Raw genomic sequence first — 23,718 nt, 5'->3', positions numbered from 1 at the left:
AACTGCATGTTCATACACATAGAAAGAAATTGAATCTGATATGGATTTGGTTCGTGAATCAATGAAACGTTGTCATCCACAGGGAAAAGGGGATCATTTAACACCATATGGTCTGCTATGGTGAGTCAGGAATAGCTTCCTACTCAACAGACTCCACAGGAGATTTTTAGGCTGCCTATGTGCAAACACCAAACCCAAAATTAAAGCAATTCACCAAGAATGATGCTCCTTTCTAGAGCAATTAAAATCCTGAAGTGTTTTTATTTGGTGTGAGCTGCTTTCAGTGGGCTGTTTAAGTGTCAGATGATAGTCATATCCAGACCATGGAATAACTCCAAAAGACAAGGTCCATCCTGAAAGCACTTCCACTTTTCACAGCAGAGGAGCACAACCATTGATTTTCAACTTTTTTGCTAATGCTGTTTTAAGCCTGTGATATGTGGACACAAAACGTATCTAGGTGCAGCATCTGGAGACAAATTCCAAAGTCTAACGTGTGTTTCTTTCTGTCTCCAAGAACCATTAACATCTAATTGTTGCTTCACTGCGAATCAATCATCATCAGAAATGAACAACCAATCAGTGGTAACCTCTCCCCAGAGCCATTTTAAAAGATTCTTTCACTCAAGGACTCAGTGTAATTACAACAAAAAGGCCAGTTCTCTCAGATGTGGCTGCCCAAGACATGAGCCCACTGGGGCTCCAAGAAACTGAGCACAGCTGAAAAATAAAATCAAGTTTCACACTTCAGTGCCAAACACAGGCAACAAATTTTGAAATGATTCTGCTCATCAAAAAAAGCTACTTCCCATATTTTAAATCTTCCAATAATATTTAACCCTTTGGTGCTGTCAGTAGGGGTGTGCTCCTGAGCCAACCAGATGCACACAAAGAGCTATGATTTACAACTAGAGGCAATTGTTTGGAGAGGAGCATAACACATACCGTATTTTTCTTCAAACAGCTCTTCAACTTGCTTTCTCAATTCTGTAATTCTTGCATTCCATTTCTCTGCAAAGGAAAGAGGGGGACAGGTCAGACTACAAACAAAACTGAGACTCTCTTGTAAAGTCTATGCAGCACTAACTGAAATCTGCAGTTTGCTTTCACACCTCACTTGCACATGGATGTCTGTGAGTACAGTACAGGCTACACCTTGAAATACATGGATACATTCAGAAAGAAAAAGGAGATAATAATATATGTGATTACCTGCAAAACTTGTGCAGATGTTAAACCAAGTTTAGAAAAAATTCAAAGCAACCATAAACCAGGCTAAAGTAACTCCCCAAAATGGTTTATCTTTGATGGCTGGGCCAGCAGCTCTCACTATCATCAGAGCTAAAATCAGTTTGCAGCCACTGTTGATAGTTATCTCAGCCTGGGAGCTGAAAAGCTTAATTAGTGAAGCCTGATAAAGCTTCCAGTGAGTATAAGAACTTGTTTTGGTGCAGATCTGCACAACTATCTGGGTTAGGAGGCATCATGCCCTCCTCTGCCTTAATCCAGTATTTCTCCAATTCCTGATGTTGCAAAACATCCCCATAAATCCTATTTCTGAAAGAAGATACAGGCTGCAAGACAGAAGTTATCCAAATCCAATCCTGTGTTCCACGGAGAGCTGGATTAAATGACTGAATGTTAACATCTCATTTTCTGCCTGTGACAGAGAGCACACATTTTCACAGCTTTTTGTACTATTTCAATACTTCCAGGAAAACATCACAACTCTTTTGTAGATGGTAACAGATGCTGGCTGGCCTTTCAAGACCAAGTTAATAAGCAAGTCTACTTACAGCTTATTTCTTACACCAAAAACTTGAAATCTAGTAGCTACAAAGGCCCAAAAATGAGACCTTTCAAGCCACTACACTTCCAGTTGTCAAAAAGTTCTTGCATCAGACAAGAAGGAAAACTGAATTTTGAGTCCGTATCAAAAGGGGTTTAAATATTCATTCTCAGGCCAGTGTACACAACTTTGGTGGCCATGTTTAAGCTTCTATTTTTTTAAATATAATTTCATGGATATCAAGAGGAAAGCATGCTTCAGATGTGGGCAAGAATAAGACCTTGCTCAGAGGGGAAGGGGTGTTTTGGCACGCTGTCTTGCATCCACACAAACTCTTCATTCTGGTTCCCTGGCATTGCACCTATACCAATTAACCTGTTGATATTGTGAAGTAACATCTGTGTGGAGAAACTCATGTAATTGTTTCCTCCACCCTTTTTACGTTACCCTGTAGTGCACAGCTTCTTAGCTGCTCAACATGTCTTCAGCTCAGGGTATTATTTCCCTCTCTACCTGCAGATGTAGAGCCAGATGAAGCCTTCCTGATTCCAGCACCACCACTGACTGCATTTTTGTTCACTTACAGAACAATGGATGGATCAGCAGTAGCTTCACCAGGAAGAGGCAGGAAAATATGAGTCAGAATTTACTAGCCTAATGGAGAAACCCTGCTTTACTCAACAGAGCTGGGGAACACATATGGACTGTCCTGGGAGAAGGGTTTGGAAAGGCACCTGAGTGAGTCCAGATTGTAACTCACAGGAATGTGTCAGAAGTTGAGATCCCTTCAGTTCAACAGCCTCAGAGGCAGACTCAGCAAACAATCTCCTCTAAAACTCAGGCTGCCTTTTGTGAAAGGGAAAACAGCCAGAAAGAATGTCAGACCATATTACAGAGCAGCCATCTAGAAGGGTATCAATAATACTGTTCTGAATATTGGTTGTTGCTGCAATTTTAGGAGAAGCTGCTCACACCACCCAGCCTGGTCTCCCTCTGCTAATCAGGAATGCTCACTGGTGTTCCTACATGAGCCATTAAGTTGCCAAGGCTTCATTTTTCCCAGTTACCAAACCCCACAATCACTGGCCAAATATTCCATGAGGATCTTTTCAAGCAGCTGCTTCCATACCCTTCTCCCTCCAGTATGTGGATGCATTTCTGCAGTGCAAACTCTACAGTAGGGATCATGACTGGGCACTACCAAAAAGCCCCAACTTTGTGTGTGTCCACAGGGATCAAGACAGGCTACAGGGCATAACAAAAGTCGTCTGGCTGCCTTCCCAGATGTGGCTCCCTTCAGCACACCTTCACTGCTCACAGAATGCATTAAGACAGACCAGCTGCTGCTCAGGCTCCTGACCCCAGATTTGCCACAATTCAGTAACACTGGTGAATTCAGCCTGATTGCTTTGTCCAAAATAATTAGCTTACAAAAATCTAGACTTATTATTTGCTGTGCCTGTTTAGATGGCCACTTTAAATAATGAGAAACAACAGAGGTAGCCTGTGCTGCTGCTGCTGATACTGCTGCAACACAGCTAAAAAGAGCCTCTGACTCTTAAATCAGCCCTGGCACTGGCCTGTCTCACTGCTGCAGTGTGAAACTGTTCAGTACCTTTTTATAAAGCAAAGCAAAAAGACAAAAAAACAGCTTTAAATTGTATCTTACCAAAATTGAACTCTCTTGTTTTTCTTCCCCCAGTATTGCCAGCTTCATTAGTTGACTCTGTGCTCTTAGGTTTCTTGCTGGGAGGCAGGTACTCATCATCATCTTAAAGAAACCAAAATATCACTGCTTTCATGGGCAGAGAATTCATGAGGAACGTTTGAACTGGTTGGAACTTCCAAGCTCTAATGCAAATACTGAACTGTGCTTGAATAGGGCATCAAATCTGGCAACAAATTCCTTGTCTGAGCTGGCATGTGTAGGAACAATTATGCTTAGGAGAGCCAGCACAAGGCTTAAAATGGCAAAAAGCAAAGGTTCTGCTGTGCTTCCCCAGGAATACAACACTGGGTGTTGGAAGTGTCCTTGAAACATGGTACCTTAAGTTTTATCTTGAAGAGTTCAAAGGTGCTAAAACCAGTTTCAAACCAATGTAAAACTATGGATGTAACTGAAATTCATGTGGCAGCTCAGCCCTTCCTCAAAACCACACAGACAGAGGGGGGAAACTGCCACTCCCAGGAATTGTTCAGTGAGATGCTACTTAATAGCCAGTCACCTCCCAGTCCAAACACTGTCTTCCCTAGCAGGTAATGAGGCACTAAGACTGTCCAATAACCAGTACCTGCAGCATTAGGGAAAATAAATGGTTAAAGCAGACAAAGAAAATTATCATTTCACATACAGAATAGAGTCTGCCCAGGTCAGCAAGGATACAGATCACTTAGGAAGATTAATATAACATATTGACATCTCTTGCACCTAGGCAGTTGTACTATCTGAACTTCTGTTAGAGAAAACCTTTTCAGAGCATTTTTACTCTTGTGGTAAAAGCCTTTACATATCCACAGTGTAATGACTATTCTCTTAGTACCTTTTCTGTTAAGGCAATGTAAGAATTGTTTTACTGCAGGGTTATTAAAAGGTGAAAGTAATGCCAGAAGTATCAACTTTGTCCTAATATGTACTGCCTAATTTCTAAATTGCTTATTTGGTGGGTCTTGATCTTACCCACTCCAGAAGCAAGCACTGCAAAGGCCAGTCCCAGCAGTGTTTTAAAGCAGTTACAGGACATGTCATTCCCCAATAGAATTACCATAATATAAAAATAATACAAAGAAATACAGCTGACCCCAAACCAATATTCTAGGCATGAAAACAACACGGATACTGGTGAGTTGCTTTAGTGCCATTTAGGTGAGAAAGGGAGCTGGCAGGTATAAAGGCTTTTATCTCATATTTGTCAATATTAAATAAATTGCAACTTCATTTACACCATTTCTGTTATAATTCTTCCCAAAAGCTAGTGTTAACTAGAAAATCTAACTAGTGTGCTTATAAAACATGTTCTTCAGATTACTACCATAAAATCTTCTGAAAATTGGGATTAATGGCTGTTAAACACTGAATATTCATTAACAATGCTTAAAAAAAAATGTGAAAGATGCAGATCTCTGATACATCATTTCAAAACCAGCCCAGAAATTCCAATATGCTTCAGTATACTGTAGTTTTATAACACTTCTGGACTAGATATGTTTACCAAGCAGTGCACAATCCCAACTGCAGCCAACACTGGCACATAACCCTGTTTATTGAGTGCCAAGTCATGCAGGCACTGCAAAACATTTGTTGACCCAAAAATGCCCAGTGAGCTGAAATTAATGGTCTGGAGAACCAACCTTCAAGGGTGACCTCAACCTCAGGATCCTCACTTGTTTCTGAAGGACTATGCTGGGAAGAATCTGAAGCAGGGGGAAGAAATAAAAAGGACTGCTGAATGATGGACACACAGACAAGATTTTTAACCAAACACTCAGTGATTTTGTATTAAACATTTGACAAAGAAGCCCCTGGCTCACTGAAATGTTCTGCATTCACAGCATGCAACAGCCACAGAAGCAAAGCTATTTTGCCATAAGCCTTTAAGCAATTCCAGACAAGGGGAAGGAGGTGGGGATTATACCTGCTAAATTGCATGTGCAGCAGTGCAGAGTTGGCATTAATGACAGTAGGAAATTCCTTACTCTGGGGTTAATAGGATTAATACAATCATAAATATTTCTTTCCCTTTGTTATCAAGGATTACTGAAGACAAAGGCTGTGTGCCCCTACTGATGATGTATTTTTCTTTACAATTTGTACAGAGTCATAGTTGTTGCACTGTCATGATTCCCTTAACAGGCTGCAAGGCCAAGAGTGAAAAATGAGAGGGAAATTTATAATCACAATGGTTTTGTTGGGCTGCTCTGCACCAAGATAATAAATAGGATTAGGCCTATAAATACTTGGTGGGAGAAAGGGCACTTTGCATTGAATTGCAGTGAAGTTTGAAAAGTGAAGCCAATTATCTTGGAAACTATTTTAAAACTTAGTAGTGTATGAAGGAATAAATTCTAATTGTTCTGGCAGAGGAATGCTGCTCCCCTTTTCCTCTGCTCTCACGAGACCCCACCTGCAGTACTGTGTTCAGTTCTGGAGCCCTCAACATTAGAAGATGGAGCTCCTGCAGCAACTCCAAAGGAGGCCACGAAGACGATCCGAGGAATGGAGCAGCTCTGCTCTAGAGACAGGTTGAGAGAGTTGGGGTTTTTGGTTGGAGTTGGAGATTTATATTAGACATTAGGAAAAAATCCTGTAGCGTGAGGGTGGTGAGACCCTGGCCCAGGTTGCCCAGGGAAGCTGTGGCTGCCCCATCCCTGGCAGTGTTGAAGGGCAGGTTGGATGGGGCTTGGAGCAACCTGGGCTGGTGGGAGGTGTCCCTGCCCATGCAGGGAGGTTGGAACCTGATGATCTTTAAGGTCCCTTCCAACCCAAATCAGTTTATGATTCTGTGAGTTTGAACACTATCTTCTTTCAGATCTGTATAAACTAGAAGTATGATATAATTCTGAGAGCAAGTCTGAAGGAGTCTCCCCTTTCCATGGCTCTTCACTGTCTCTCTACTACACACGACACTGTGTGAAGATCCAGGAGTGTCTCCTGACACACCTTAGCTGGAGTACATTAGAACTATATCAATATATCATCTTGTTAATGGAAAACATCAAATGGTGATCTGATGTCATTCAGAGGGAGTGCTGGGTAGCAAATGCAAAGCACATGAAATGAAAAGAAGGAATTAAGAGGAAATGGTCATTTCTCTAACCATCTGGTGATATCTCCACATCTGTGTCTTCTTTGCAGTCAGATTCCTGGTGGCTTCCTTTAGACAAATTAAAAACCACACCATCTTAAAAACATAAAAGGGACTTTTAACACAAACTATTCAAAGCAAGGATTTTTGCAAGTGAAAAATCCAGGGCTATAATGTTCACATGAACAACATCCAGAAGGCTTGAGTTCTGAATTTTAAATTCATGACAGCAGGAGCACTGCCACCTTCTGAAGAGGCTCACAGGTTGAGATGCAGATTAATATTCTCTAGTGGTTGCAAATGGGCAAAGCAGTATTTTTAACACAGATTGCTTGTTTTAGATACTGTTTAGCTATGGTAAGGAACTCCTGCTCAACACAGACTTTCCATATACTGTGGTCTGTACATACCCACTCACCTCACACACAGCTGAAAAAAACATCAGGCTGTAGTCACAGGACATAGGCAGAAGTTTATTAAACTTTATAAACAATTAAAAAACAAACTAAATGTAATGAGAAACACATGAACTTACACAAATTACTAGTGCTTTAGTGATCAACCTGATGCTCCTTTTTGAATTTAGGAAAGAAATGAGATTTCCTTCTTTATTTCTCTCTCCTTGGAGATCTGAAAATTGAGGTGACTGAAATTTTCCTGTCTGTTGAAGTTTAAGTTGTAATAGCCTAAACTCTGACTCCAAATCAGGAAGGAGCCCTGAAAAGTAAAACTTACACGTTCCCATTTCCAAAACAGATGTGAGAAAAACACAACTAAAATATCTACCTGTGTGACTTTTTCCAAGAGCAATTTTTCCATCCATCTCTGATGTTTCAGAAGGACCTGCTTGAGAACAAAGAGAACAGTTTTTAAATGATGTCTCACAACAAAGACATTTTTCCAGTCCATAGAGGAATTTGCCAAATAACTCTTCATTTCATATATCACCTGCTCGTTTCATACTTTCTGTAATGTTGAATTTAGGCAGGAATGTGTGAAATAAAGAAAAAAATATCTATAAATCCTCACTCATCCAGTTCAACAGAATAAAGATGGTGAGGAGCTAATGGCAGGGGTGTGCAATTCTTGGACTGATGTTGGGGACTCATGCAGAACAGCAGCTTCTCATTTTTTCTGGTGTTCACAAGCTCATTTTAAACCACAAAATGTTGATGCTTCTGCCCTTTTTCAATTAATTTCTCATCAGCTAAATCTTTTCCCTGTTTGTTCTAATTTGTGTTCTGTAGGAGTCCTTTCTGACTTTAAAACTTCCATCTAGATTAAAAAGGCAACTTGAGAGGGATTAAAATAATTTATGACACTTCAAGGTTGTTTGCTTTTCACCACAACAGCTCTTTTGATGGCCATATATGGGGTTGCTTTAAACAGGCTGCTGCAGAAAGCAGCACACAAACCACACTTAAAAGATTAAATTAACACCCCTAAAATCCTCCTGCTTAATGCTCTGGCACTCCTGCAGTTACATGGAGAGAGGGAACTGCTCACAGCAGGAATGGCTCCACACTGAGCCAGAGATCAGGCTGTACCAAAATTGCACAGGGATACAAACCCAGCCTATGTGTGGCAAAAGTTCACGAGCAGGACTGCATGGAACTGAAGGATTTGGACTAATTGTTCTGCATCAATCAAATTATTTGTGTGTTCGTTTGCAAAAACAATCTGCAGGTGGTCATATAGCTCCCCAGAAATTATGGCTGTTTGGAGGTAGCTTTAAAGGTGTATGAACAACTAACATTAATACCTTCACAAAAGAAAAAGCTATCGTTAACTAGTAAGGCAAGTGAAATCTTTTTAACTCATAATTCCATACACAGTAAGAAAGGCTGTTGGTACAATCAGACTTCATGTAATACACAGTATCAAATACTATGAGTTATTCAAGAAAATCTGTATTTAGGGATTCTGTTTTTAAAATAAAAACATGATAAATAGGTGGTTACAATAATGCTCCTTGGAGAGAGTTCTGCCTAATTTGATTGCTGAGATTTTCAAAGGGATTTTAAACTACCAGGACTCCAAGGGAGGATCCTATCCAAGGTTCTTTGTTTTACACACATTTCTTTCAGTTAATGCTGCTTTAACCTGCTCCTGCTACTTTTTCTTTGCTCAGGGGTGTTTGGGTTCTTCCTATTTGTGTCTGACTGGGAGGACCCCTGAGCTGGTTCAACACAGGGCTCCAGAGAGCAGCCCTGGCACAGCTAAGATCAGAGTCCCAAGTTGGGGAAAAGTAGGGAAGGAAAGAAGCAAGGCAGAAGCCAGAGGCACTGGTGGTGCTCTGGGCCACATGAGAGGAAGTTCTCACTAAAACAGTGACCTGTAACTCTTCTGGGAGGGTGGGAATAGGACACAGCCTCCCTGGGTGTGCTGGAAAATGTCTCCATAGACTAAATTTGCTTTAAGTCAGCACATTGTGTGTGCAGCCAGAGTGGAGTGTCATTTCCTAACACATCTTCTGACCATGCAACTATTGTAATTCATAATGTACTGACACACAAACACTCATCCCATTGCAAGCAAATATCCTATTATAAGCACTGATTTTTGTGTTTATTCCTTGATTCAGAAGTCCTGACAGGACTGTTTTACCTACACATTCTGCAACAGTCTCTATGTTGCACTATCTTCATGTCAAATATATGCTATGACAAAAATGAAAAAAGGAAAAATGGGAATCTTTGACAGGTTGAAACTTGATGAAAGATTTCTCTAGTTAAAGACATACACTTACTAGGCTCACAGTCCCCTGGATTAAGCACAGGGAATTAAATCCCCTCATCTTTAATGTCAATAAAACCTGAAGTACATGTAGTAAATCCATCAGATTTTTTAAGTGATCCACACAGATTTTATGAAACTCAAAGCTTTTTTTTCCCCCCATATTATGACACTTGGTCAGAGAAACGAATGTAAGATGTAAAAACAGTTCAGAAATTTAAAAATGTAAACCAGTATGTTCTCTGCTAGCTTAATATAGTAATGACTAGAAAATGAAATTTAGAAGACTTCTGAAAGTCCTACCACCAGGAGTGCTTAAAAAAAAGCAGCTAGGTTTCCACATTACTGCACTCATGCACATCACAGGCAGATACACAGATAGCACATCACTAAGAAGAGCAAAAATCAAGCACAGGGGTAAAACAATTTCCTCTTACACTGAGCTCAAATCCCTCAGCCTCAGTTTCTAACAGATTATGCCCTAACAGTGCCCAGCCAAACCTCTGCCACTTGGCAGAAGGAACAGATTTATCATCTCATGGATTAGCATTGTCAGCCATGCTCATTTTTTGGGTCAGTTTTGGCTACACAGATGGCAGCCATATGAATAACATGGAATTACCAGGGTATTACCAGAATGCCTTTAGGAAGCACAACATCAAGCTTGCTTGTTTTCTAAATATACTTTGTGGAATTTCTTGGTTAAAGATACATGCAGTTCCATGCTGAGTTTTAATTTTGGAGGTCAGAGCACTGCCAGCCTAGCTACACTTGTCCCATTAAAATGAACATTCCTTCTGGTATTCTGGGAGATCTCCAAAGGAGAAATGTTCTGTTGTTACAGGCACACTAAAAAGATGTTCATGACCTTCAACATAGAATAGTTCGGGTTGGAAGGGACCTTAAAGATCATCCAGTTCCAACCCCCTGCATGGGCAGGGACACCTCCCACCAGCCCAGGCTGCTCCAAGCCCCATCCAACCTGCCCTTCAACACTGCCAGGGATGGGGCAGCCACAGCTTCTCTGGGCAACCTGTTCCAGGGTCTCACCACCCTCACAGCAAAGGATTTCCTCCTCATGTTTAACCTAAATCTCCCCTCTTCCAGTTTCAATCCATCCCCCCTTGTCCTCTCACTCCCTGCCTTTATCCAAAGTCCCTCCCCAGCTTTCCTGTAGTGCCTTCAGGTACTGGAAGGCCAATTCCAGGCTATGAGGTCTCCCCAGAGCCTTCTCTTCTACAGACAAGAACATTCCAGAGTGAGAATAAAACCACAGTTTTACTTCCCCATTTTGGGCTTTTTTTTTCCCCAGCAGAAGATATTTCCAAGCTCATTTGGTTTTGCATGAATGCCCTGTATTTTAATGGCCTCACTCTAGCATTTCCAGAAATCCCCAAACCAATAGCACTGTCCAACCACATGGAGCTTTAGAAAAGACAGACATTAGGCAGCTGTTTACTCACTCTAAGCAGTTTATAAGCAAAACCAGTCAGTTCATTAGACAGAGGTTTAAAAGCTGAACCAGCCAATTCCCAGGGCACATTGTTTACAAGCCTTTCCCTTCTGCTTCCAGTTCTTTGAACTTGGAGGTGCCAGTGATAACTGCAGTCTTGCATCCACAAAATTCACAGGATAAAATGTCTCTTTCAGGAAATGTTTGCCCCTTAGTCAGCAAGTTACTCAGTTCTATGGTGGGCTGTCTCCAAAAAGCCCTGGTTTACTCTGTGAAGAGGACTGAGGGTGACACGTGTACCCGAGGAATTTTCTTAATGTGTTCCTGCTTCTTTGTAAATGAAAAAATAAAATTTAAAAAGCAACCCCATAGTTCTTCATTTTATTCTCTTAATTGATTCAGAACTGCTCTCATTCTGACACTGGTTGTATTTTGACCTCATTTTTTCCATGAAAAGTCTTCAGGATAGCCTGGGTCTTGCAGGCAGCCTTCTCATAAGAAGCCAAGATGCACGTCTGTTATTTTACAGTGCATTTCTGTAGCAGCTGAACAGTCTGAAGGCAAGGGAGCTGGCAGAGAAGCTGGAGGATTTACAGGCACAGGGATTATGTGCATTACCACAGTGTAGAATACACACCCTCCCACTTGGCTTTAGGATGCACATACCCAGCTGGGTAAATGAATGCCAGTCCCTCTGCAGCAGCTCTGGAAATAGATCTATTCCCACAGCACAGTAATATGCTTCCATCCAAGGGTACAAACCTCATTTCAAGGACTAAGCCACATTGAAATCACTAAACTAAGAAACAGCATTATAACTAATGTTTCTTTTTATAAGAGTCATAACAACTAGTACTTAGAGATAAGGTACATGCAGGAATATTAACTGTGTGGTTTGAGCCAGGATGAAGCCAATTTTCTTTCTACTGATTATTTTTTCTTCAGGGAATTCTCTTTTAAGCAGCAAGTTTTCCAGCCAGTGGATTGATAATGCTGGAATGTTTATAGATACTGCTGAGAGACCAAGGACACTTTGCTCTGCTTGTCAGATTTACTGCTTTGGGCATTAACTGAGCAGAGCAGTTGTATCTACAGCCCCTCTGTAGGGAGGAACAGACTATAAATTCAGGGATCACAGAAGTCAAGCCCCTTCCTTCTTAATCCTTCTCTTCCATCCATGGGTGGCCAGGGAGGACTCATCTCTCCATCACTGTTTATTCCTAGGCCTGTGCATCCCTGACTCTCCTCACTCTGCCCTCAGCTCCTGTCTCTGGGACATTTCAGAGCTGCTCACAGCTCAGGAGATGCCCTGGGAGTTGCTGGGGCTGAGGGGAGACAACAGGGGTTTTGCACATTCCTGAACTTATTTGTTTACATTTGTACATATTTTCTTTTTCATTAGTATTTAATTAAAGCTGTCTAGTTTAGTTTTCAATCCAGAAAGTCTCTCTCCTTATTTTCTCCCTCCTTTCCCTAGCTAGGTGTGAGAAAGGGGGATGGAGAGCATTATTGTCACTGGTTTAATTGCCAACCCAGAGCCAAAGTGACACTGTGACAGCTGGAATGCTCCAGTAAGCATCATTTAGTCCTGCAGATCTGTGTTCAGTCCTTTTCAGCCTAGCTATGGTTGTCCCATTAAAATGAACATCTGGTATTCTGGGAGATCTCCAAAGGAGAAATGTTCTGTTGTTACTGACACACTAAAAGATGTTCATGATTTTCAACACAGAATCACAGACTGGTTTGGGTTGGAAGGGACCTTATAGATCATCCAGTTCCAACCCCCCTGCATGGGCAGGGACACCTCCCACCAGACCAGGTTGCTCCAAGCCCCATCCAACCTGCCCTTCCAACACTGCCAGGGATGGGGCAGCCACAGCTTCCCTGGGCAACCTGGGCCAGGGTCTCCCCACCCTCACAGCAAAGAATTTCCTCCTAATATCTCACCTAAATCTCCCCTCTTGCAGTTTTAATCCATCCCCCTTGTCCTCTCCCTCCCTGGCCTTGTCCAAAGTCTCTCTCAGCTTTCTCATAGGAAATGTGCAGTATTAACCAAGCACATGGAGAAGAGGCAAAGCAACTGAAAGTTACCTTAAAACCTACACAGAGTCTGACTCATGGACCTTACAAATGTGCTGCTCTGTCTATATAATTAAACCTTTCAATACAATTTTGACACATACTGGTCATTCCATATAGGAAAATGTTTCATACACTATAGAAGTTACTGAAACTTTAAACTGAAGAGAAGATTCCAGCAGTGCTTTAGACAGCATTGTTATCATGATTTATTTCCTGTTTCAAGAGGTGACTGGACTCAGAGTCTGCCTATTGGACAGTGAGAAAAAAAAAACAAACACAAGCAGCTGAGAATACTCCTGGAATTTCTCTGGAATGTCTCATTCAGCTCAAACACACACACAAGGTTTTCCTGAAGTTGTATTTCAGCTCTTCTGGTATTCTTCAGAATAACTTAACCAGCATGGAAATGTTGTATCCTAACAAAGATAAGGCACACACAAGGACCAAAAGTAAAAAGAAAGGCACAGAGAGATCAACACTTCAGCAATCAACCTTTTGATGAGATAAACAGTAAGACAAAGTTAATAACATTACCTGGAATATTGTATTTGTAGTAGTCAGGATCATCTGATTCCTCCTTCACTGCTACTGTTTTCTTTTCCAAAGAAAGTCCTGTAGAAGCAACAAAGGAATCAAATATGGAAATGAATCATAACTAGATTCTTAAAAAAAAAAAGAGCCAAACAAAACACCCACCAATACCCTAGCTGGTCTCCATTAAAAAAAGTTTAAAATATTTTCAGGTGCTGAGACAAAGCAAATGTTGAGCTAAAGCAATGGTAACAAAGTGACCTGCTGCTTTCTTATATTTCAGTATGGTCACCATCAGAAGGGATTCAGCATTAAATGCTCCTCTACAAACTAGGTATCCTTGCAAATGCTCTCTCGGACCTGAAGAATTAAAAAAATGGTCTCCTGCTTTTTTTGCCCACTACCACAATCAAAAAAATTATATATATTATCACTCATTGCTGCTGAAAGCACTTCCAGGCCTACTCCTGCTCACTCCTCTGTACAGCCAAGTTCAAACACAGTTTGCATCAAACTGTGCTGCTGATGGGACAACACCCAAGGTCCTCAACAGCTCTTGGCTTCCTTCAAGTGAAATATCCCTTCCATAGGCCCTCAGAGCATTCCTGGAAACGTTTTCAAAACATTCCAACAAAGAGAAAATTACTAAAATGCCTAGAAAGCAGGACTGGAAAGATCCCAAGCTTGACTTGACAAAAAGCTGCAGTTACCTCTTTGCAGACATTAAGAGGCATGTTACCCCTGAAGGGCTCCCAGACCAAAGCATAAAGTTGAGAAGCATAAAGAACTAGAGGAAAAAACCTGGACTAAATATAAAAACTTAATTCTTACAAAAAATGCTGAGCAGTGTAGCCCAGCCCAACAAAAGGGAAAGTCACCAGCTTCTCTCTAGGCACACCTGCTGTCTCACTGGCTTTCATGGAATGATTCTTGCTTTTATCCTTGCAGGATCATGTCCTACCTGCAGGGGAACTCAGGAATAGCTTGGGCAGGTTTTTCAATAACCAATAACAGTTTGCTATTTATTTCAATTTCAGCTAGAAAATGGGCATTGTTTTGTTCAGTATTTTAGTAATAACAAATAAACCAAGTTTTACACTCCCAGCTGCAAGAAAGTGATCTTGAATTAGAACAGAATAAAAACCAAAGGACTTTCTTTAGTGTGAGGCTGGTGAGACCCTGGCCCAGGTTGCCCAGAGAAGCTGTGGCTGCCCCATCCCTGGCAGTGTTGAAGGGCAGGTTGGATGGGGCTTGGAGCTGCCTGGGCTGGTGGGAGGTGTCCCTGCCCATGCTGGGTGATCTTTAAGGTCTCTTCCAACCCAAAGCAGTCTGTGATTCTGTGACTGTCTTCTCCACTTAAAACTGAACTATTTCCAAAGGTAAATTATCTTAGTCTACAGAATTTTACAAATCTCCTCTGCTTAGAAATGGAAACATTTGGTTAAGGTTCAATACTTGATAAAAACCTCCACCTGAGAAGTGAACAATTTCAAAAAGGGCAGAACTTTGAACATACCAGAATCCTCATTTGGTTCTGTTTTCACTTGAACAGGAGGACAACTACAAAAATAAACAAATCAAGCAACTGACATTATAAAAAAAGAAATATCACATTTCTGCAAAGTTCTTCTAGCTTTACAGTTTGTCAAGTGAAATCAATCACCCACTATTTTCCAACTAGGAACACAAAAATAAAAAACCCCACGTATTGGCTTATCTGATTTAGCTCCAGGGAATTCCCAGGAATCTCCTATCCCCATATTTTCAGGACATACCCAATATTCAAGGCATCTTTGTGATTTAATGAGAAACTTGGAGTGACAGAAAAGTGATCCCTGTTTTCACATTAACCAATTTTTATTTATACCAGATATATCTCAATTTACTCACAAGTAAATTATTTTAGGGTTTTTTCAGTTGAGAAGGGGAAGGGAAGCAACATTACATCTGTTCCCATTGCTGCTGTATCATAAAGTATGACAAACTTATCCCAGACTGACAGACTGTGAATTAAGAACACTCATTGGGCTAACTAAACTGAGGGGTAATTTTGCCATCTGTTTAATTTGTAACAGTTTCCCCACAAATAATGGTAAAAAGAAAGAAAATTCAGCCTCATGCTTTTTAAAATCCCAGACATGCAAAAGTTATTCAAAGGTCAGCTGGACAGAAAAAGCACATTATGAAAATAGATAGTTGACAGGAAAAAAAAAAACACTACTCTTAAAATTATTTTAAATTCACCTTCCACCTGGTGGTATAATTGAATGTGAAGGATCCATCATATGAGCTCCTGAAAGTTAAAAGACAATCTTTGAATTTCTTATGTCATTTGCCTTAAACACAGATTGAAAACATCACATGGACTTCATGAAGCAAACACCTGTCCACATTTTATAAGCATATGAGCTTATTTTTCTGTACTCACAGATATGAGGGAAAGATCTTGTTAATCTGCTTTATTAATCTATAAAGCAACACCAATATAAGAGTCACTTCAAATGTGCACATCACCATCCTTTTCACTGCTCTCTTTCATGGGGCTAAGTGAAAATCTTGGGAAATAAAGGTAAAGAAATCTTGCAGCTACACTCTGCTAAAAGAAAATTGACAAGTTTTCTAGAGATTCAGCTGAGTCTTAAATTACAGCAAGACACAAACAGGTTATATTTGGAGAATGTCATTTACCACACTGAAAACCTGCCTTGCATTTTCAAGATAAATGTGTTATTGCCATCAGCTCTCTAACTTCCCACTCTCTAGGCTCCTTACTGGGAACACATTCCTCATTTTACTAATTCAGCATCAACTTCTGGCTGTTTCACATGAGAAGGTGAAACTTGACTACATTCCTATGGAGATTGGTTCAGCCTCTTCCTAAAACACATCCTCACACAGATGAATTTCCCAAGTAAAGCAACATGATCCCATGAAAGGAACAGGAGAAGGGATTTCTTCTAAGCTAGAAGTGAATCTTTGCACAGTTTTAAACTCACTCTAGCTCAGATTTTTTAATATCTAGAGGCTTTTATAGGGACTACAGCACCCAGCCACTTCAGAAGATCCAGTTTTTAAATTAGATGTAAATGCCAAATTCAGCTATGCACTGGAACACAGAGCATTGCAAACTCTTGGCATCTTGTAAAAATGCAATGCAGCCCTTCAGTAGGTCACTTCCTTCCCCAGGATCCTATCCAGTTCCCAATAAATTTAAATTCAGTAAAAGGATGAAGAATGCAGTAAACCAAATTTTATCTCTAATTAGTTGCTCTTGGCAGAAGGCATAAAGGAAAAGGCTGTAGTTCCATAAGCAAGGCAACTCACAGTCTAGGAATTTCTGCACAGCTTGCCACTTCATCTACATGACCAACTCTTGTACCTATATTGTTATCTAATCTAAAATTCTAACTGTTTCTGTTTAGTCTGAGAAAGCAGTAACTTACCCAGGTGTTTCTTTGGCTCTAGGAAAGGCCTGTGTGGAAACACAGAAGAAAAGACACAGCTTTAGCAAAGACATCATTACTTACTTGGTCACATAACACTACAGAAAGAGCACTCCTGTGTAAGAGAAACAGACAGCAATGTAATTAAAAACTCAAATTAACTGGACTTTAACTTAAGTACAAAACCAAACTGGACAGACTAGCACAAGACAGAGCAGATAACCTTTTGATGATAAATGAGATTCCTGATTTGTTTTCCAAAATCCATTTCAGGGTTTTAACATCATAATTTTCTGGATGTTTAAATGCAAGTCCCTCAGGCAGGCCCTGCACCACCACAGCAGACTGGTCCCTCTGAATCTTCTCGTATGGCACAGGTACCACTGTTGACTTTCCTAAAGCTTTCCCTAGGGAAAAACCAAAATAATCATTAAAAAAATATATAGTTTTGAGTTCAAGAGTGCTCAAGTGAGCAAAAGGACAAGTCTTTGGAGAGTAATGGCATGAACTGGCTACGAAAAAATTTAAACTTATCACCTTACCAGCAGCAGAGCTGGAAGACTAAGATCATACAGTGTTTTTCTCCCAACTGGAATGAAAATTTAGAAATCCAGAACAGCTTTTCAGAAGACTTTAAAGCACCCACCATAGCAAAAGCAGAAGAAGTCCTCCACAGACTTTCTAAGAGCTTCCAGTTCCACAATATCCACTGTCAGTCTGTTTACAGGTGATACAGTCTTTGGCTTTTTGTCTCTCTCATCTTCCACAACACCTGGAAGTTATTTATAAAAGACAAAAATAAAATAGTATTAAAATATTATTAAAATATTATTAAAACCCCAGTACTTAGTCCCTTAGTTAGATTACAGACACTCGGGAAGGATTCCTGACAGAAAAATCTAAAATTATTTGCCTTAGAAGGAAATGCACTTATCTATGTACATGAGCAATGAATAAATTTCAGTTGACACTAAAATCATTATATCCTTCTTACAACCTTTGTAAATTATCACCTTCTGAGGTGCAAGAGTGATGAATTAAGAGACACATCTAAGCAGGCTTTTTTTGACACGAAGAGGTAGAAAATGCTGTTAATCTCAGGAGAGGCTAACACAATAGAAGGAAAATGGAAAAGTGCTAAGAGAAAGGACCAAGACAGTCACCAGGGAAAAGGTAACATGCCTGTGTGGAGGTGCCACAGCTCCCTAGGGATGCACATGGCCTCTTTTTATGCTGTACGTGCTCAGCTCAACTTTTTTTCTAGAAAGGATCTGACTTCTGCCACAACAACTCCTGTATCTAAAGACCTCTTAAGTCTCTTAATAGAGACATCTCTTAATGCTGAATAGAAGGAGCTGCAAACAAGCCATCAGCATGTGGAAGAGAGATTTCAGCCCTACAGCTTGTTCTGGCCTCTGAGCAAAAGTCGTTGCAAAAGGAGTGAGGGAATAACACCACTTTCAATATTGGAAAGCAAACAGAAGTGACTTGTTTCAGGTGGCAGCCTTCCTTTTTATCATTCAGTTCTTGCAGAGATTTACTGAGGATTCCCTGGCAAATCCAGGGCAAAACAACAGAGGTATTCTGCATATGAAAGAAAAAGCAAGGGAGAGCTGTGTTCCCATGTGCAAGAGGTTGATCAGTGCTGGAGCTGTGCCCTGACTTGACCCAGCACAGCAGCAAGGCTGAAATGCTGCAGTTTGCATTATCACTGCTGCTGGCATCCTAATTCTAGGCTAACAGGAGAAAACAGGCATCAGTTTGAACAATTCATTATGAATGGGTTGTGGAATGAGCTGAAGCAGCAATGATTTTGACAAACATTTATTTTGCATCTAAAACTTCATCTTTTCATTGAAAAGAGAACCTCTTCCTTCCTCTGCAGATCACTCTCCTGCTTTGTGCCCTGGATCCACCTCCACAGTGAGCTCTTCAGGCCTGAAACTTGCTTCCTCTGCAATATGACAGGGCCTCCCATAGCACAAAAATAAATGCAAAAATGGAATATGGTTATTTACAGCTAACACAGAGGCTTAATGACAGTTGGTAAGGTTTGCCTGGAGACTTAGGTCTGAGAGACATCAGTTTCCATTTATAGCTACACCCTGTGTCACTTCTTGAGTGGTTGGGTTGTTTTTTTCCACAGAGCCTGATTCACTGAAAACACCTTCACTGCCAATAGCTTCTCAAAAGTGTACCCACACTTTCTAAAAATAATCAGCAAAACAAAAATAAGATGACAATACTGATTGCGTCCCACTAAAATGAACAGCAGAGAAAAAGACATGTTCCTTCTTGACTACAAGAAACCCTTAGTGTTGCTTTTTATTACATGATTTTTATCCATTTTCTTGAGCTCACATCATGCACCTCCCTCCCTGATGTCTCCCACATTTGTTGCCCAATTTTAGTCAAGTCTGACAAACAAGACCAAGTAAGATCAAGACCAAGACAGTAAGAGCTCTGCACCACTGACCAAACCTGGCAGCCATTTCTCTCTCCTCCTGGCAGCACTGATGGACACTTCTCCACTTGCTGGAGGCCACACAACTCACAGACTCTGGCAAAGCCTTAGCCATAATTACTAGAGCCCCCAGCAGGACTTGAGCTACATCTGGGACAGGTGATGCCTGGGGCACAAGCAACAAGACCTGGTGGGGAAGAAGGTTGGGGGGGGGGGGGAAAGCTGTGTTTAGAGGGTAAATGGCTCAGGATGGGTGAGGAATGGTTCTGTGGTAGAACTACTGCATTCTGCAGAGCTGGGAGCACAGTGCAGGGTTAGTCCAGTTACTCTGCAAAAGTTTTTCTGGATTCAGAGGGATTACAACAAACTAATCCCTAAACACCCTCATTTTGCACCAAGAGTCCATATGTGGTTGAGTGTCTTTTCTTCTTGTACTACCATATACTACTTGCATTTAAGGAAAAACACTCTGAAAATAACCATGAGCAATGAAGGAGAGAAAGGAAACGTGTGTGTGGCTGAAACATTTTGCTTTGTTTTATAACACATCCACCCAGCTCAGCTGAGCTTTTTAAGGCCATGCAGTTTCACAGTTCAGGAAATTGTCCAATAACCTCAAATTAAAGAAAAATTATTTTAGGATTATCAAAGGATCACTTAAACCACAAGAAAAGCAAATCACCTGAGGCAGAATTTAAGAACCAGGGAATTTCAAAAAGATCTGCTATCTACAGTAATTTTCTGTTTGTTTGCAACTCTGAGGAAACAAGATGGGTGGTCTCCACTGAAACATGACTGAAGATCTTAGCAAGTGTTGTGAATGAGCTGTTGGCTTCATAGCACTTGCCTGGCTTGGCAGAGGCAGAACACAAAAGGTTTCTGACAATCAAGTCAAGCAACCTCACTCTACTAAGGCTGTAAAAGAGGCCAGTTACCAGCTTCAGGAGCAGCAAAAGCCACAGAAGTCTCAGCTGGCCACAGAATAGTTTAGGGCCAAAGAAAATGACTGTGGGAAACCAGTTCCCACACTGGCACATCATTAAAAAAAAAATCACTGTATTTTTAAACTAGCTGCATTAGTATCAAGGGATTAGCCTCTGAGCAATATAAAAAGATGTCAGCTAGTTACAGAATGGTATTTTCATTGTAACACCACAGCACAGAGACAAAGATGATGATGAAGACTGCTCTTTAGATATTATAACAAGGACAACAAAACACAAACAATAGCAGTTAGACCCACTAATAACCTCTGTTATTAGAGCAATGCTGAAAAGGTAATAGGCTGCTTCCACACAGGTCAGGGGATCCAGTCTGTACTCCCCTTCAAGTCTGAGACATTCCACTTAGAGCTGAAAAGCATAATACCCCATTTGGAGACTATAGACATGACAAGCAAGATACACAGAATCTAATCAGAGGCAATCACAGCAGTAGGGAAGAAGCAAATCAACTGTATTAATACTTCGTTTACATCATGACTGGAGCATCCAAATACCATAGAAGGGCCACATCCAGATTAGCAGCACAGCACACACACTAGCTACTGAAAGCAAGCAGCAAGACATGCCAGTCAGAGCTGCAGCATATTAAAAGTCATACCAATGTGCTATACACTTGGCTGAGCTTGGGCACCTTCTCCTTTTCCCTAGGCAGGCAATGGTACCTTTCATTATTAATTAAGCAATGTCCATCAGCACCTTTCTAAACCAGCACAGTGCTCCCCCAAAGAGTCACTGAATCTTTGAAATCTAAGTCCTAAAAATACTGTCCTGTTCTCCATGGATTGTATTTTATGAAGGCAAAGATTCCATTGTTTTATTATCAAAAAATTAACTAGAACAAAAAACACACCCTAGAGGCACTTAGAGGAATATAAAAGTAATGCAGATGTAATTTAAAGTCATTATGGTATAGATACATATTTGTCTACTAAGAAAAGCTACATAAAAATAATTAGTATCTTGCCAAAAATCTGCATCTGCTTTAATAAAACATGAAATGATCTGAAGCACCATAGCTGTCTGAGCTGACAGAAGCAGCCCACTTCCTGTTGAATTTTTCCACCCAGCCTTCAGAGGAAAAATAGTGTTGGAGGAGGGAATATGATGAAAAATGAACATGCACTAGGAAATGCAGGATGTGCTGTAAGGGCGGACAGTCTAATACTTCTTATTGTACTAGTCTGTCACATTATCTAAGAATAAAATTAACATTTCCAGTGACAGCTGAAATAATACTCCAAACAAGATCACTGTTACTGATTATTTTTAAGTAATTAACCAGCTGGTTTTGCCCCAGCCAATGTAATTAAAGCACATAGCCACAGTACTAATAACTTTGGGGAGCAAAGTTCCATATATTGCACATTAAGTAGTTTGTGAGATAAAAAAAAAGGCCACATGGAAACTTACAGTATTTAGCAAAATCTTTCTGGAAATCTTTTCTGGAATTGACAAAGGTTCTTCCTCTCTCAGTTCCAACTACAAAGACATCTGTTTCATATACAGCAATACAAGCAACTTCTGCCTTGGACTTGGCAAGTTCTTTACACTATAAAAACAAAAAGGTTTTATTAGCATAGTTAAGAGTAGAGTGAATAGAAATGTATGTGGTATCATGTAAAACAGTTATTACTGCTGCTGCCAGCATCCACCCATCAGAAGGTGCTGAGAGTAAAACATCCACCATTAGCAAAGGGTAATTTATACATATGGAGTGCTTTTCATTAGGAATCTTAAAAGCATTGTAGATGCTTTAGTGAAATTCAGGCATTGTCTAGACTCAGAGATTGCACTGTTTTTAATTTAAATGATTTACGACATTAATCCTTGTGAAATTATCACTTCCCTGGTAGATAATCATATTGTCTTACTCCAGCTTTCAAACAGAGCACATAGGAGCTTCGTTTGTTCCCAGCACACTTATCACACCTCACCTTCTGTTCAGACAGGTTGGTTGCAAGCAGTAAGGCTGCCTGCCTGCAGCCCCTGGCCCTGCCCCTTCCTGCCTGCAGCCCCTGGCCCCTTCCCTCCTGCCCCTGGCCCCTTCCCTCCTGCCCCTGGCCCCTTCCCTCCTGCCCCTGGCCCCTTCCCTCCTGCCCCTGGCCCCTTCCCTCCTGCCCGCTGAGCTGAGGTGCAATCCTTCCACTCTGGAGGAATTCCCCTTCCCTGTGTATACCCTAAACCTGTTCTGCTGGGAGAAATTTCTGGCAAAGTAGTAAAGCAGGAAGCCTGCAGTGCAAGGAGAGAGCAAAGATCCTAAGAACATTAGTGAGATCATCAAGAAGTCATCAAAAAAAGTCAAGTCTATCCTAGGAACTCAGATGCAAGTTTGCTGCAACCTACGAAACACCAACAACTGCAGCATGAGAGAAAAAAGTGGCACAATGCCTTTGGGAATTGAATACACCCATTGGGAAAAAGGGCTTGCAAATAATTATAACCACCCCATTCAAAGTTTCACTGCTAAAAGGAAAATATTTATTCTTGCTTATCATTTAAGAAAACTATTTTATAGAACCAAATCTTGGACAGTGCCTCAATTTGAAGGAAATGGGACAGCTGTTTCTTCTCACAGCCCTGGCCAACCTTAAATCCACCCCACAATGATCAACTAACTTCTAACTTCTACAAAACAGTTGATGTGCCAGCTTGAAAACAAAGTATTTTCTGAAGAAGTTTTGCTGAACAGATACAGCAGCTGATGAAAAGGCACTAGCTTCAGACTCTTTATTCACTCTCTATTACAGATGACAAACACCAGAACATACTCTTGTCTTTCAACCACTCTCTACCTGAGCAATCAAGAAATATTTCCTGTTTATTTGACAAAATAATTTTTAAAACCACCACACAACAGTACAAAATGACTGTTAAGACTGTCAGCCTGATTTTCCACAAGCACAGAGTTCCAGCTAGCTGGGTAGCAAGCAACAAGGCAACAATAAAACAACACACAGCTGCTTAACTTTGCTACCCACCATTGACTCAAGTGCTGACATGAGGAATGTGATCACCATCCTGCTTTCAGAGGAGTCCTCATCATGGATGGACTGTGCTGGTACAGTAGTTTGAGCCATTTTCCTCCTGTAAAATGGAATAAAAACACCTGTTCAGATACCCACAAAAAACCTAAAACCTCTCTTACACAAGCCAAGAAAAAAAAACCAAAACAACCCCAGAACACACCACACACTCAGCAAGCAAATTTACAGGTGTATTTACAGTGTACTAATTGCCTGAACTTGCATCCATTTTTCTTCCTAAGCACGTTTGCAGCTCCAGCTGTCTACACAAGCACAGCAAAAAAACACTGGTACTAAAGTACAGAAAAGAAATGGCAAATCAGTTACCACACCAGGATTAGAACAATCCTTCCTGTAACTACCATGGCCAAGCTCAAAACAAACCACCACC

The 23,718-nt window shown here is 40.8% G+C and overlaps 1 protein-coding gene across 13 annotated transcripts in view; it reads right to left on the bottom strand.

The window, feature by feature from the left end:
* The window catches only part of GTF2I (general transcription factor IIi), a 65,639-nt gene that overhangs the window by 31,679 nt on the left and 10,242 nt on the right, over nt 1-23,718 (bottom strand). For 7 of the 13 annotated variants that reach the window (XR_007891199.1, XM_051635725.1, XM_051635731.1 and 4 more), the window contains exons 2-15: nt 23,283-23,388; nt 21,715-21,853; nt 17,483-17,608; nt 17,060-17,243; nt 16,837-16,865; nt 15,638-15,686; nt 14,910-14,953; nt 13,397-13,474; nt 7,378-7,437; nt 6,604-6,687; nt 5,911-6,018; nt 5,138-5,200; nt 3,459-3,560; nt 946-1,011 (exon numbers count right to left, since the gene is read on the bottom strand). Coding sequence is in view for 12 of the 13 variants with exons in the window: in XM_051635725.1 (XP_051491685.1) it covers nt 946-1,011; nt 3,459-3,560; nt 5,138-5,200; nt 5,911-6,018; nt 6,604-6,687; nt 7,378-7,437; nt 13,397-13,474; nt 14,910-14,953; nt 15,638-15,686; nt 16,837-16,865; nt 17,060-17,243; nt 17,483-17,608; nt 21,715-21,853; nt 23,283-23,381 (1,231 nt within the window). In the remaining variant the exon portion in view is untranslated. The remainder of the gene's footprint in view (nt 1-945; nt 1,012-3,458; nt 3,561-5,137; nt 5,201-5,910; nt 6,019-6,603; nt 6,688-7,377; nt 7,438-13,396; nt 13,475-14,909; nt 14,954-15,637; nt 15,687-16,836; nt 16,866-17,059; nt 17,244-17,482; nt 17,609-21,714; nt 21,854-23,282; nt 23,389-23,718) is intronic. The other 6 variants (XM_051635728.1, XM_051635726.1, XM_051635729.1 and 3 more) reach the window with 6 other exon arrangements.

Source organism: Apus apus, chromosome 18 (genome assembly GCF_020740795.1).
Source record: "Apus apus isolate bApuApu2 chromosome 18, bApuApu2.pri.cur, whole genome shotgun sequence".
Classification (NCBI taxonomy): domain Eukaryota; kingdom Metazoa; phylum Chordata; class Aves; order Apodiformes; family Apodidae; genus Apus; species Apus apus.
The sequence above is the reverse complement of the archived record's forward strand: the minus strand, read 5'-3'. Positions and strand labels throughout refer to the sequence as shown.